The 12886-nt window shown below is 49.4% G+C and overlaps 1 protein-coding gene across 6 annotated transcripts in view; it reads left to right on the top strand.

Annotated features, from left to right (window-relative positions):
* Positions 1-12886, top strand: part of SPATA13 (spermatogenesis associated 13) — a 371963-nt gene that overhangs the window by 301415 nt on the left and 57662 nt on the right. For 5 of the 6 annotated variants that reach the window (XM_070049160.1, XM_051850708.2, XM_070049159.1 and 2 more), the window contains 2 exons: positions 3779-4144; positions 5819-5963. In XM_070049160.1, the coding sequence (XP_069905261.1) occupies positions 3779-4144; positions 5819-5963 (511 nt within the window). The remainder of the gene's footprint in view (positions 1-3778; positions 4145-5818; positions 5964-12886) is intronic. The other variant, XM_070049162.1, reaches the window with a different exon arrangement.

The raw sequence follows: 12886 nt of genomic DNA, 5'->3' as shown, positions 1-12886 counted from the left end.
GCAGCTGACACTGAGGCCCGATGGCGTTGGAGGATTAGTCCGCAGCCTCTCCACCTCCGCGTGTGGCCTGCTTTGGGCATACCTGCCTTACCCAGCCTGTGTGCCTTCCTGGAGTACTTCCTTATTTCAACATCAGTGGAAACAAAACAAACAACTGCCTCCCCCCCCCAAAAAAAAATAAATAAATAAAGGGAAAAAGCAGGCTGTATGTTGTATAATTGCAATAAGAAAACGAATGCAAACCAAAAAAAATATCTAAAAACAACCGAATCACTGCTTCTACATTTGTGAGCAGTTAAACTACTCCTTGCTGGTGTCTTCTCACAGGGTGGTAATAGAAATGAACGTATTCTCACTGTGTATTCAAGTTGTCTGTGCCATTTGATACAGTAATTTATTTAAACCATCTGTAATAATCCGTGTTTCGTACGTAATGCAAAATACTGTTTTCTGTGATTTCTCTGATATTTTACCATGGTGTTGCTGGGGAGGAAAAACTTTTCCTTGCCCCTAGATGCAGTTCTTGGGGGCCTGTGAATTAAACAGACAAGTGTAAGATTAGGAAAAGAAAAGGCAGGTGTTTATTCCTGAGTGTATGTGTGTGTGTGTGAGAGAGAGAGAGAGAGTTCACAGACAGCGTGACTCAAGAAGGCAGCTAGAATTTGAGGGTTACGTATTGTCTTCATAGTGGAAGGGACAGGAGAGAAGGAAACTTAGGAGAAAGCAAATGAATGACAGTAGGAAAGGTGAAAGACTGTGTCTTTAGGGGAGTAGATGGAGATGGAGTGTTTAGAAATGGCTCCTTCAGGGCCAGCACCGTGGCTCACTTGGTTAATCCTCTGCCTGTGGCCCCGGCATCCCATATGGGTGCCGGGTTCTAGTCCTGGTTGCTTCTCTTCCAGTCCAGCTCTCTGCTGTGGCAGTGAAGGATGGCCTAGGTGCTTGGGCCTCTGCACCTGCATGGGAGACCAGGAAGAAGCACCTGGCTCCTGGCTCCTGGCACAGCGCCGGCCGTAGTGGCCATTTGCGGGGGTGAACCAATGGAAGGAAGACCTTTCTCTTTCTCTCAGTCTATAACTCTACCTGTCAAAAAAAAAAAAAAAAAGAAAGAAAGAAAAGAAAAGAAAAAGAAAAAGAAATGGCTCCTCCTCTCTCCCTGGCCCCCAGAGACTCCCAGGACGGGATTTATGACAGTTGAGTTCTTAGAAGGTTCTACTTTTATCCAGATAGCAGAGTGCAGGAACAAACAAACAAACAAAAAGCCTATTCTGCAGTGCTTCAGCTCCGAGGAATCTCTGTACCACAGGGGCATATTCCAGACCCTGCAGTGTGCCTCAGTGGAAGACGGCATCCGGGCTGTAGGAGTCAGTAGATCAGATGGCAGGGTGAGTGGAGGTGGGGAGGACTCAGCGGATTTTCTTTGGAGCAGCAACGATGTGCACTGTGCACTGGGGGAATGTCTGGAGCTGCCACTAGGAGGCCAGCTGTTTCCAGGCTTTGTGTCCAGTGACTGGACGTGCTGCCCTGGGGGAGTCAACTCACTGCTTTAGGACTCCGCTTTCTTAACTTGAAAACCGAGTGCATTGGAGTAGATCTTTAAATCCCTGCAGCTTCCTTGCATCTTTGTCAAACTTGATCATGCCTCCCGGTGTCCCCAGGGATTGGCCCTAGGACCCCCGGGGACGCCAGCACCCTCGGATGCTCAAGTCCCTTCTGTAAATCTACACATGGCCTCCTCTACACTTTACATCATCTCTAGATTCCTTATACTACCTAATGCTATATAAATAGGGTTTGGGGGCAGGAAAAGCACCTGGATCCTGGCTCCTGCCATCGGATCAGCGCGGTGCGCCGGCTGCAGCGGCGGTCATTGGAGGGTGAACCAACGGCAAAGGAAGACCTTTCTCTCTCTGTCTCTCTCTCTCACTGTCCACTCTGCCTATCAAAAAAAAAAAAAAATTTAAAAAAATAAATAAATAAATAAATAGGGTTTGGGGGAATAAAGACAAGAAAAAAGTCTGTATGTTCAGTACACTTATTTTTCCATATATTTTCTTTATTTTTAAATTTTTGTTGAATTTTCTTTAATGTGTCTATGTTGATATCTGACTTCCCTGACTATTTTTGATCCACACGTGTGGAACCCATGGACGTAGATGGCTGGCTTAGGGAAAGGCTAAACATAGCAGACTGGAAATTAGAAATTCAGGTCTCCGTTGCCATGGACATGAGGTGTGTCTTCTTGGGCCACAGCCACTTAGTTTTTCCACGCCCACTGGGGCCACCTCCAGGTGCACTTGCCGCCTGCCCTGCTGTCACACACACTCAGCCTCTCTGGCTGTTCTGGTTGCCCCTTCATGTGCCTGTGGCCTGATGGCCTTTTTTGTTTGTATTGTTGAATAATGAATAGGGACGGAGGAACTGCAGGCACTCAGCCTGCCTCACAGGTGCCCTGCTCTGCCTGTGGCTGGCTCTGCTGCCACAGGTCTCTGCACATTCCTCCTTAGTAGCAGGACATAGAGGAGTCTTCCCAGAAGAGCCCTGTCCTGTCAGTCCCCTCGGGATGGATACTCCTTGGCATTGCTTCTTTTATGTCTACGTATAGATACACACACACACACACACACACACACACACATATATATGCAGGGCCATATACTTGTGTGTGTGTGTTTGTGTGTGTGTATAAATGTATTTGAGAGAGACAGAGAAACAGCCCCAGTCTGCTTGTTCAATCCCCAAATGCCTGCAGCAGCTGGGGCTGGGATGGGGCCCAGCCAGGCCGGGAGCTGGGAACCTAGAACTCAATCAAGTCTCCCACATGGATGGCAGGAACCCAATTGCTGCCATGGCCTAGCTTTTTGGAAAGCAGTAATTAACTCCAACTGATAAGCTCTAAGTTACTATGACCATGCTCCATCCTGACAGGTCCCTGTTATTTCCCCACTGAACAGTTACAGAACCAAATCATGGAATTTAAGCAGCCTGGCTGGGGTTACACTTCTAGCTCTTGGCCCAGATGCGCACATCTGCCCCATGCATCCCTCATGATTGTCTAATGCACGGCATGGTCTCTCTGAAAATAGGAGTTGAGAAATGACACAGTGTGATCGTATACTCGTGAGCTGTGGGATTGTTCAGTATGAAATCTGGGAGCCACCGAGGTTAGCTGTGTCTTGTGCAAGCTCACACAGCTGGTGGGGAGTGGAGTCTATTTCATTGAACCCCAGTTCATTGCCCTCCCCCTTCACACCGCTGCTCCGAGGCTGTCCGCCTGAGCACCGGGACCCCACCTCCCAGCCCTGGACTTAATCTTCTTAAGGTACCTTCTGTTTTTAAGTCGTGCACGGTATTGAAAGAAGACACCTCGGTGCAGCCATGGGTAGCATTTCACATTCATTCCTTTGGCAGGCCTGCCAGCCCTGCATGCTGTTGTTATGCATTTGGAGGGAAATGCTGCCCATAGTTGCAAGCTCATTTTATTAACTCACAATGGTGCTGACTTTCCCTTTGTCTTTGACCTTGATCATCATGGGTCACCAAATATCACAATTTAAATTGTGGTTGTAATTCAGCCTGGAATCAATCATTTTCATCCATGTGTTCGTTGTGCCTTGGCTTTCTGTTACACAAATAACTGTTTTTAAATAAACAAGTAAATCAAGAAAGCCTTATGGCCGGGCCAAGGAGGAGGGTGGGAGGGGAGGCAGCCGGCTTTGTTCTTTGCTAATACCTCCCTGGATCGTGGAGCTCACCTAACTTGTTCGCCTTTGACAAGGTTGTTACTGATGACACCTGGAGGCGAGGCTCATCACAGGATGAGGAAAGGACCGAGGCCCAGAGAGTCACCAGGCGGAGATGGGGCTCCGGGAGGCGGGCCAGGCCGCGGCCACTCTCCGACTACGGCCAGTTGGCCAGCCGAAGCTTGTCCATTCCTGAAGACGCGATTGCTGCGGATCCCCAGGGCGAGGACTGTGTGGATGGGGCCCCCCCAGCCAGCATGACGGCCCCCAGGCCTGCAGACCAGAACACTCCAGCAGCCTGCACCAAGGGAGGCCGGAGAAGACGCCCCATTTCCGTGATCGGGGGGGTCAGCTTCTATGGGAACAGCCAGACAGAGGAAATCGAGAATCTTCTAACCCAAGTAAGACCCTGTGTGCCTCCACCAAAGGCAGCCGAGACCCTCCAGCTTCCTGGCCTTTGTTCTGCTGCCTCGCACTAAACAGGAAGCTGCCTGTGCTCTCTCCTCTCTTCCTCAAGGATGTCGCCGTCTGCTCACCACCTTTTCTGCCTGACTTGAAACACGTGCATGGGTTCAGACTAACTCTCCCACGTTTGGACACCTCTTACTAATCTCCTTCCTTTCCTGGGGTCTCCAGTGGGTGAAGCTAGGTCGCTCTTGTCTCCCAATAACCTGAGCTCTTAACCTAGGGAAGGTAGCAGCACGGTTTATTCCGGGAGCTTCCTAGAAGAAGTCATCTTTGAAAAAGAAAGTGCTGTCTGTTGTTAAAATGTAAGATAAGAAAAAAGTGAAGAGGAAATAGATGACTTTTTTAGGAGATAAGGAAGTAATAATGCTTTTTTTTTTTCCTACTTTTTACTTTTGAGTTGTGTCTTTGCAGCTGGTTTGACAGTAAACACTTACTATTGATGCCTTCGTATATTTTAGTAATTCAACAAGGACTTGTCATGCACTAAGTGAGCACTTGGAGGAAACAAAGCACTTATTTTTAAATGCCCTGTCCTGGTGTAGTTTATACTTGTTTGACAAGGCTAATACCCTGGCTGTGGTCAGATGTTCACAGAACAGCGTATGAGTAATGTGTGTGCTCAGTTTCATTTTTAAAGCCTGCTAGCTGTCGTTGTACATGACCTGTAAAATTCCCTTAAAGGGAGACCCGTGAATGAGTCGTGGATTGCACGATTCCCTTCTTGTGAACCTTGACCACAATGCCTTGTTTATGGAAAGCATCAGCAACTCCCGTTTAATTCCATTGAGTTGCATTGACTTTTTAAGGTAAGAGCAGATCAAGTTGAAGAACACCTTAACATCTTTAGGAATGTTTTAAGAGTCGCTACCTATTAAGAAATAATTCTAAACTGACACAAAATGTAATCTACTCTAACTCAAAACACAGTAGAGGCTGAATCTAAAGCACTTACAGATTACCTCTCTGCACTGTAACCCAGTTGAGGGAGTTGGGTGGAAACATCTTAAGAAAAGCAAGAACTGGGTCTTGATGCTGAGTTCTTGCGATCGTTAATATGGAAAATCAGAAGGGCAATATGGATAACCCTGGGGCAATACATAAGCAACCAGCTCTTCTTGGTGGTGCTCACGTAGGCAAGTGAGAATTGTTCCCACCAGTGCTGGTCCAGGCTCTGCAAGCATGGCTGAGATGAGGCTGAATAAATACCCGAGGGTGCACCTGTCATCCCAGCTGGGGCTTGAGGCCCGGGCCCTGCTTCCTTCCTTCCAGAGGCTGCCCCTAGGAAGGCATGCCCTTGCCCATCTGACCCCGCATGGGTGTGAGAACAGTGCCTCTTCCAAGAGTGACCTCTGCTCTCGCAGACCCAAGTGCTCTCCCTCAGTGCTCCCCATTGGCACGTCGGTGGCTGACAAGTGATGCTGAAGGCCCGAGCTTGTGAGCTGATAATGACTGCTAACAACTGCCTGAGCGTTAGTGCAGCCCGCAGCTCGGCAGGATTTGGAGAAACATCTGTGAGTGGCTTCGAGGCGAGAACGCTGCGTGTGCGATGCTCGCAGGAGCTGTGACTTCCTGGCACCTCCTCACAACCGTTTGCTTTCCTTTTGCAGCCAGCAGCCAGGCCGCCGGTGCCCGCACACCAGGTGCCACCCTACAAGGCCGTGTCGGCCCGGCTCCGGCCCTTCACCTTTTCCCAGAGCACGCCCATCGGGCTGGACCGCGTGGGACGCCGGCGGCAGATGCGAGCGTCCAACAGTGAGTCTCAGAGGGCCCTTGCGGAGACTGCATTGGAGCTGTCTCAGGGACTGTTGCCGGGTAGCCCGAGGCAGGCAGGGGCTCCCACACCCTTCCCCCACTGGCCCGGTGAGGGCCAGGCCGTGAGGAAGGCTGGTCTTGGGAGAAGAGTGTCGTCAGATGTCAGGGGTGGGTGCGCTGATGAGTCTGACAAGTTGGCTCCTCTCGTGGTGTCTGCACACCTTGCTTCCTGCAGCCAGAGAGGCCAAGAAGAACCGGGCTAGCACTCTGAGATCACAGTGTCACAGGGCTGTCCCTCTGTCTGTTCCAACCACCCACCCCACCCCCCACCCCCCGCCCAGCTCCAGGTAGCCTCTGGCACACTTGGTTAGGAGGTGTATGCTCTGGATCTCTGTTTTCGTTTTTTTCCCCCCACAATGATGTATTTATTTGAAAGAATTACAGAAAGAGAGACTGAGAGATCTTCCATCCACTGGTTCACTCCCCAGATGGCCACAACAGCCAGGGCTGGGTCAGGCTGAAGCCAGGAGCCAGAGCTTCATCCAGGTCTCCCACCTGGGCAGCGGGGACTCAGATACTTGGGGCTATCTTCTGTTGCCTTCCCCACGCCATTTGCAGGCATGCTGGGTTGGAAGTGGAGCAGCCAGGACATGAACCAGCACCCACATGGGATTCTGGCTTTGCAGACGGCAGCTTTACCCACTACATCGCAACAGCAGCCTCGGATCTCTGCTTTCTGCTCCCACAGCCTTTTCTGTGTCCAGCTTTCTCCTTTTAGGAGGTCTCCAGTCTCACTGGATGTGGGCCTGCCCTAAGGTCTTCATCTTAACTTGGTCATCTACAAAGACTACTTTTCCTATAACACGGTCAGTTCTTGGATACTGGAAGGGAGGACTCCTGGTTTTTGGAGGAGACATAATTCAACCAAAAATATAGACCATGATCATAACCATCTACAACATGTGCATATCTCAGGAATCTTCAAAACATTCATGGAAAATGTGTATGATGGAAAAAACTGCCTGGATTTCACTTTTTTCTTGGCACCAAAATAAACCTGTCTTTCCATTCTATTTTTCTTCATGATTTTTGAAGTTTCCTGAGATGGTCAAGACTTTTAGAGACTAGACAGAAATGAAAATAGTGTTTTGAGGGTTTTGGGAATGTAAAGGGCTTCTTCAACCCCCACACTTACAAACAGTTCATGTTGTGTTTTCTGTAATACTGTCTTGTTTTTTTAAGAATTTTTTTTTTAATTTTAGGGTTCTTTTGTTGAAAAGCAGCAAAACCAACTCTGGCTAGTATAGACTAGAGGAGAATGGTTTGGAAGGGCATCAGGTGCTCCCAGAGTAGATGGGGTAGCTGGGAAACCAGGCCAGGACATGAACAGTAATCTAGGCTGCTCCTAGGAGCTGGGGAACTGCAAGCAGGTAGGTGTGGAGGACTGGCCAGGATATAACCCCTGGGGATGAGAGAAGGCCAGCTGGCCCTTCTGTCACTCACCCAAGAGTCAGAGTCCCAGGATGGAGGAGCTTGGGTACCATGTCTACCACTGGCACAGGGAGAAGGATTGGGTGCGTCCAGGGACCCCTTGCCTTCCCTGTCTGCTGTGACTGAATGCAGTAGAGCAGAGGTCATTCTCCCAAAGGAAATCAGGTGGTGTTAGAAAGAGGAATAGAGGGATGGATGTATGGCTTAGCAGTTAAGTCATCACTTGAGAAACACACATCCCATATTGCTTAAGACAAACCACATCAGTGTGAGATAGAAATAGAACCTTAAAAATCATTTCTTGATGGGGTGAGCATTTGGCACAATTGTGAAGTCACTGCTTGGGTTGCCCACAGCCCATACTGGAGTGTCTGCTTCCAGTCCTGGCTCCTCAGCTTCTGATCCAGCTTTCTGCTAATGTGCACCCTGGGAGGCAGCAGATGGTGGTCCCTGCCACCCACAGTCTCCTGTGCCCCTACCTTATGTTACAGACATTTGGGGAGTGAAGCAGCTGATGAAAGATCTCTGTCTCTCTGTTTTTCAGGCAAAAATAAATAAATTAGCAGATAAAACAGAGGAGTAGATTCTAGGCAGGTCCTGCATGCCTGTGAGCATTTGTTCGTTTATACAGTAACTGCAGAGTGCTTCCTGCAAACCAGGTGACGGCAGTGAATAAAACAAAGCCCCTTCAAATCACTTACATCCTAATGAGAGGATGATAAGTAACCAAGTAAGCGTTTATGGGGGTGAGTGCTGCTATAGAGAAAAATAAAGCAAGGCAGAGGGCGTTCTCCAGAAGGGAGCCACTCTAACATGCACTGATTGCCTGTGTCATTGATAACCCTCTGGCTCTCTAGCTGGAAGAATACAACCCATAGCTTTTTCAGTTAAGCACGCATCTCCGTGTCTAGACCCCCTGCCTTATAACCAACCCTGCCCCAGTGTTGTCACAGTGCTTTTCAGTGCTTCTAACCCAAGGCATATGTCAGCCAGTGATCCAAAGGGCGAAGAGGATCAACAGAGAAATTAAATTGTATGCACACATACATGCCATCCTAAAAGGAAGCATCTCTCGACAGCCACAGGTAATTATCCAGCTTAGCATCGCCCTGGGGCCAAGCCTTTGGGGGCACTGAAGCTAATACCAGCCTACAGCAGGTAGTTCTGGCTCTGCTCATAATGTTCCCTTTTGCCTGCTCCCTGGTCTCTCCCATCACCTTCCCTGATAGGGCTCTCTGCTAGCTGAAGTGGTACAGACCTGTAAGTTTCGGAGCTGCTCATGGTCCATCTTGCTTATAGTAGCCATAGTCACCTTTCGTTCTATTAGTCAACAGTCAGTCAATTTTCGAAAATGTGTGGAGCATTACCTACGAGCCCAGACCGTCTCTCTCCTGTGGGATACAGCAAAGAACTCAGCATCACAAGAAAATCCATAGTCACCTCTGCATATCCACGGGTTCCACATCCATAGATTGAACCAACCATGGATTGAAAATACTGGGAAAATTGAGCTAGCATTGTGGCAGAGTGGGTTAAGCCGCTGCCTCTGATGCCAGCATCCCATCAAAGTCCCAGCTGCTCCATATCAGATCCAGCTCTCGGTTGGACCTGAGACTGCAGCTGAAGATGGCCCAAATGTTTGAGCCCCTGCCACCCATGTGGGAGACCCTGGTGGAGTTCCTGTCTCCAGGCTTCAGCCTGGCCTAGCCCAGACGATTGTAACTGTTTGGGGAGTAAACCAGATGAAAGATCTGTCTCTCTGTCTCTCCCTCTCCGTAAGTCTGCCTTTCAAAGAAACAAAAATAAATCTTAAAAAAAAATTAGGGGGGGCAGGCGCTGTGGCATAGTGGGTTAACGCCCTGGCCTGAAGCACTGGCATCCCATATGGGCGCCGGTTCAAGACCCAGCTGCTCCACTTCCAATCCGGCTCTCTGCTGTGGCCTGGGAAAGCAGTAGAAAATGGAAAGTGGTAGGAGATGGCCCAAGTCCTTGGGCCCCTGCATCCACGTCAGAGACCCGGAAGAAGCTCCTGGCTCCTAGCTTCGGATCGACGCAGCTCTGGCCGTTGCAGCCAACTGGGGAGTGAACCAGCGGATGGAAGACTTTCTCTCTCTCTCTCTCTCTCTCTGCCTCTCCTTCTCTCTGTGTAACTCTGACATTCAAATAAATAAAAAACCAAATATTTAAAAAAAATAGGGAAAAAAATGCCTCTGTACTGAACATGTAGACTTTTTTTGGTTTGTCATTTCCTAAACAATTCAGTATAATAGCTAATTACATAGTATTTACATGGTATCAGGTATTATAAGTAATTGAAATATTGAAGAAGTCAGAAGAATTGTGTAAGTTCTATGCAAATACTATGCCACTGGAAAAAAAATAAAAAGTCAGAGGGAGCTGGTTCACTGGTTTACTCCCCAAACTCCTGTGATAGCTGGGCTGGGCTGGGCAATGAAGAAACCGCAATCCAGGTCTCCCACATGAGTGTCAGGGACTCAGTTACTTGAGCCATACTGCTGCTTCCCAGGGTCTACATTAGCAGGAAGCTGGAATTGGGAGCAGGAGTCAGATACTAAACCCAGGTACTCCAATATGAGATACAGGCATCTTAACTGGTAGGCCAAACTCCTGCTCTCATTATGCCATTTTAAAAAGATTTTTATTTATTTATTTACTTATTTATTCATTTGGAAGATAGAGTTACAGAGAGAGAGGGAGGGAGAGACAGAGAGAGGTCTTCCATCCACTGGTTCATTACCCAAATGGCCACAATGGCCAGAGCTATGCCAAAATGAAGCCAGGAGCCAGGAGCTTCCTCCAGGTCTCCCACCTGAATGCGGGGGCCCAAGCACTTGGGCTATCTTCTTCTGCTTTCCCAGGACATAGCAGAGAGCTGGATTGGAAGAGGAGCAGCTGGGACACAAACTGGCGCCCATATGGGATGCTGGCACTGCAGGTGGAGGCTTGGCCTATTATGCTGCAGTGCCGCCCCCCTCATGCCATTTCATATAAGGGACTTAAGCATGCTCAGATTCTGATATCTTAGGGGAGTCCTGGAGGCAGTCTTCGCAGGCACTGCGGGATGACTGTACCTTCCAGCATTTAAACAGATTCTGTAATCAATACATAGGATTGTCTAAGGCACCACTGATCGCTCTGGATGAACTGAATGTGGGTAACGTGGTAGAGGGTAGAAGTAGGAAGGAGAGGAGAAGGCCACCTCTCCAAGGTTCACCATGAAGAGGACACTTGAAGATGAGTAGGAGGCAGGGAGGCCGAGATCTGGGGGAGGAGAAATCTCAGTGGTGGACTGGCGGGAACTCCATGTGTGTAAGGTTCAGTGAGGGTGACTGGGGCTCTGAAAGGAAGGGTTCCAAGAGGAGCAGTCTGGAAGGCAGCCTGTGGCTGGACAGAAAGGGCACAGCAGGTCACAAGGAGGAGCTGCGGTTACTCCAAGTGCAGCAGGAAGCCATTGCCAGCCGGAGATGATACCTTCTGATTCATGCTTCGGAGACGATGGATGGTTTGGGGGACAAAGGCAGAGGAAGGGAGATGGACTTGAGGGCTATTGTGCGAGTCCAGTAAAGAAACAAGAGTGGTCATGACCACAAAAAGCCACCCACGTCTTGCTTCGGCGCTCATTTACTTCCCCAGTGGCATGAGGAGGCTAAAATTGCCAGCTGTAGTTCAGATTCAGGGGGCTGGGGCCGTGAACTCCAGAGGAAGAACTTCCCCTTGCGGGGGCCAAACTCAGTTTTAACACAGCAGAGTGACTGGGTGGGAAGGAGAAATGTTGCAAGAGAATCATGAAGCAAAGTCGAAGCCCCGTCCATGTTTGCCCGTGGTCTTGAGACCTGCACGCTCTGGGAGTGGTGAGCTTCTGGCGGTGACATTAGTCACTGGTCGAGAGCATGGTCCCAGCCAGGCAGTGTGGCTTCAGGGTGTGACTCCACCCAGCCTCCACCTTTCCTTTTCATTCGACCATTGTTGAGAGTGATAGGATCACGTGCTTCATGGACTGCGGCATTCTGGGGATGAGCAGGGTTATGTGAGGTGCCCCATCAGTGGCAGAGCCTTCATTAAGCTCGAGAGAGACCTGAGGGCTAAGGGAAACCAAGTCCAGCATAAGTGGCTCTTGCAGAAAGGACAAATCATGGGCCCCTCCATTACCAAGAGACCTATTGTAATCAACTTTCCACAAGTAGCTGTCTGGTTCCTTCAAGCAACCACATCATTAACTTTGTTGAGGGGAAAGCCCTGTGGTTTAGCCCAGCTTTGGCATCCATTTTGCCACCATGGCCTTGGGAGGTTTTTTTTTTTTTTTTTAATGATCCCACTGAGCAAGCATGAAGATGACAAGCATAGAAGATTGAACAGCTGGGACATAATGTCTACAGTATTTTTAAATTATTGATTCACTCAAAAGACAGTGAAAGAGAGAGGTCTGGTTCACTCTCCAAATGGTGGCAAAAGCCAAGGCTGGAGGGGGTCATTGTGGAGTAGCAGGTAAAGCCACTGCCTGTAATGCCGACACCGGTTTGTGTTCTGGCTGCTCCTTTTCTGATCCAGCTTCCTGTTAATGGCCTGGAAAAACAGCAAAGGATGGCCCAAGTGCTTGGGCCCCTGCTACGTATGTGGGAGACCTGGAAGAAGCTCCTGGCTGTAGCCGTCTAGGGAATGAACCAGCAGATGGAAGATTTCTGTGTCTGTCCTGTGTGTGTCTCTCTTTCTCTCCCAGTAACTCTTTCAAATATGTAAATAAGTAAATTTAAAAGCCAGGGCTGGGCCAGCCCAAAGCCAAGGAGCTAGGAATTCCATCTGTGTCCCCTACATGGGTGACAGTGGCTCAAGCACTGGGGCCATCTTCTGCTGCCTTTTCCTTTAAGGGGAAGAATCTGGATTGGAACTGGGGCAGCTGGGACTTTAATAGCACTCTGAGAGGGGGCACTGTCATCGCGAGCAGTGGCTCAGCCCACCTCACCACAACACAGGCCACTCTGCAGGGTTATTAAACAACCTCTGTGGCAGTGAGGATTCCCTTGGGACAGATGCCTTCTCGTGCTTTGAGTGTATGCTGATACGTACAGTCATACCTTCCCTAAACCAATCTCCAATCCATTTTATCCTTTCCACACTCCCCCAGGCCATTAGCTCCTAGGGAGTCAACACAAGCTAAATGCTTCTTGAGGCCACACTTCTTTCCAGTGAGAAAGGATTGGAAAGAATATTTGTTGGGCCAGCGCCGTGGCTCACTTGGTTAATTCTCCACCTGCGGCACTGGCATCCCATATGGGCACGAAGTTCTGGTCCCGGTTGCTCCTCTTCCAGTCCAGCTCTCTGCTGTGGCCTGGGAAGGCAGTGGAGGATGGCCCAAGTGCTTGGGCCCTGCACCCGCATGGGAGACCAGGAGGAGGCACCTGGCTCCTGGCTTC

This window comes from Oryctolagus cuniculus, chromosome 9 (assembly GCF_964237555.1).
Source record: "Oryctolagus cuniculus chromosome 9, mOryCun1.1, whole genome shotgun sequence".
In the NCBI taxonomy this organism is placed as follows: domain Eukaryota; kingdom Metazoa; phylum Chordata; class Mammalia; order Lagomorpha; family Leporidae; genus Oryctolagus; species Oryctolagus cuniculus.
Note: the sequence above shows the minus strand (reverse complement) of the source record. Positions and strands in the feature narration are given on the sequence as shown.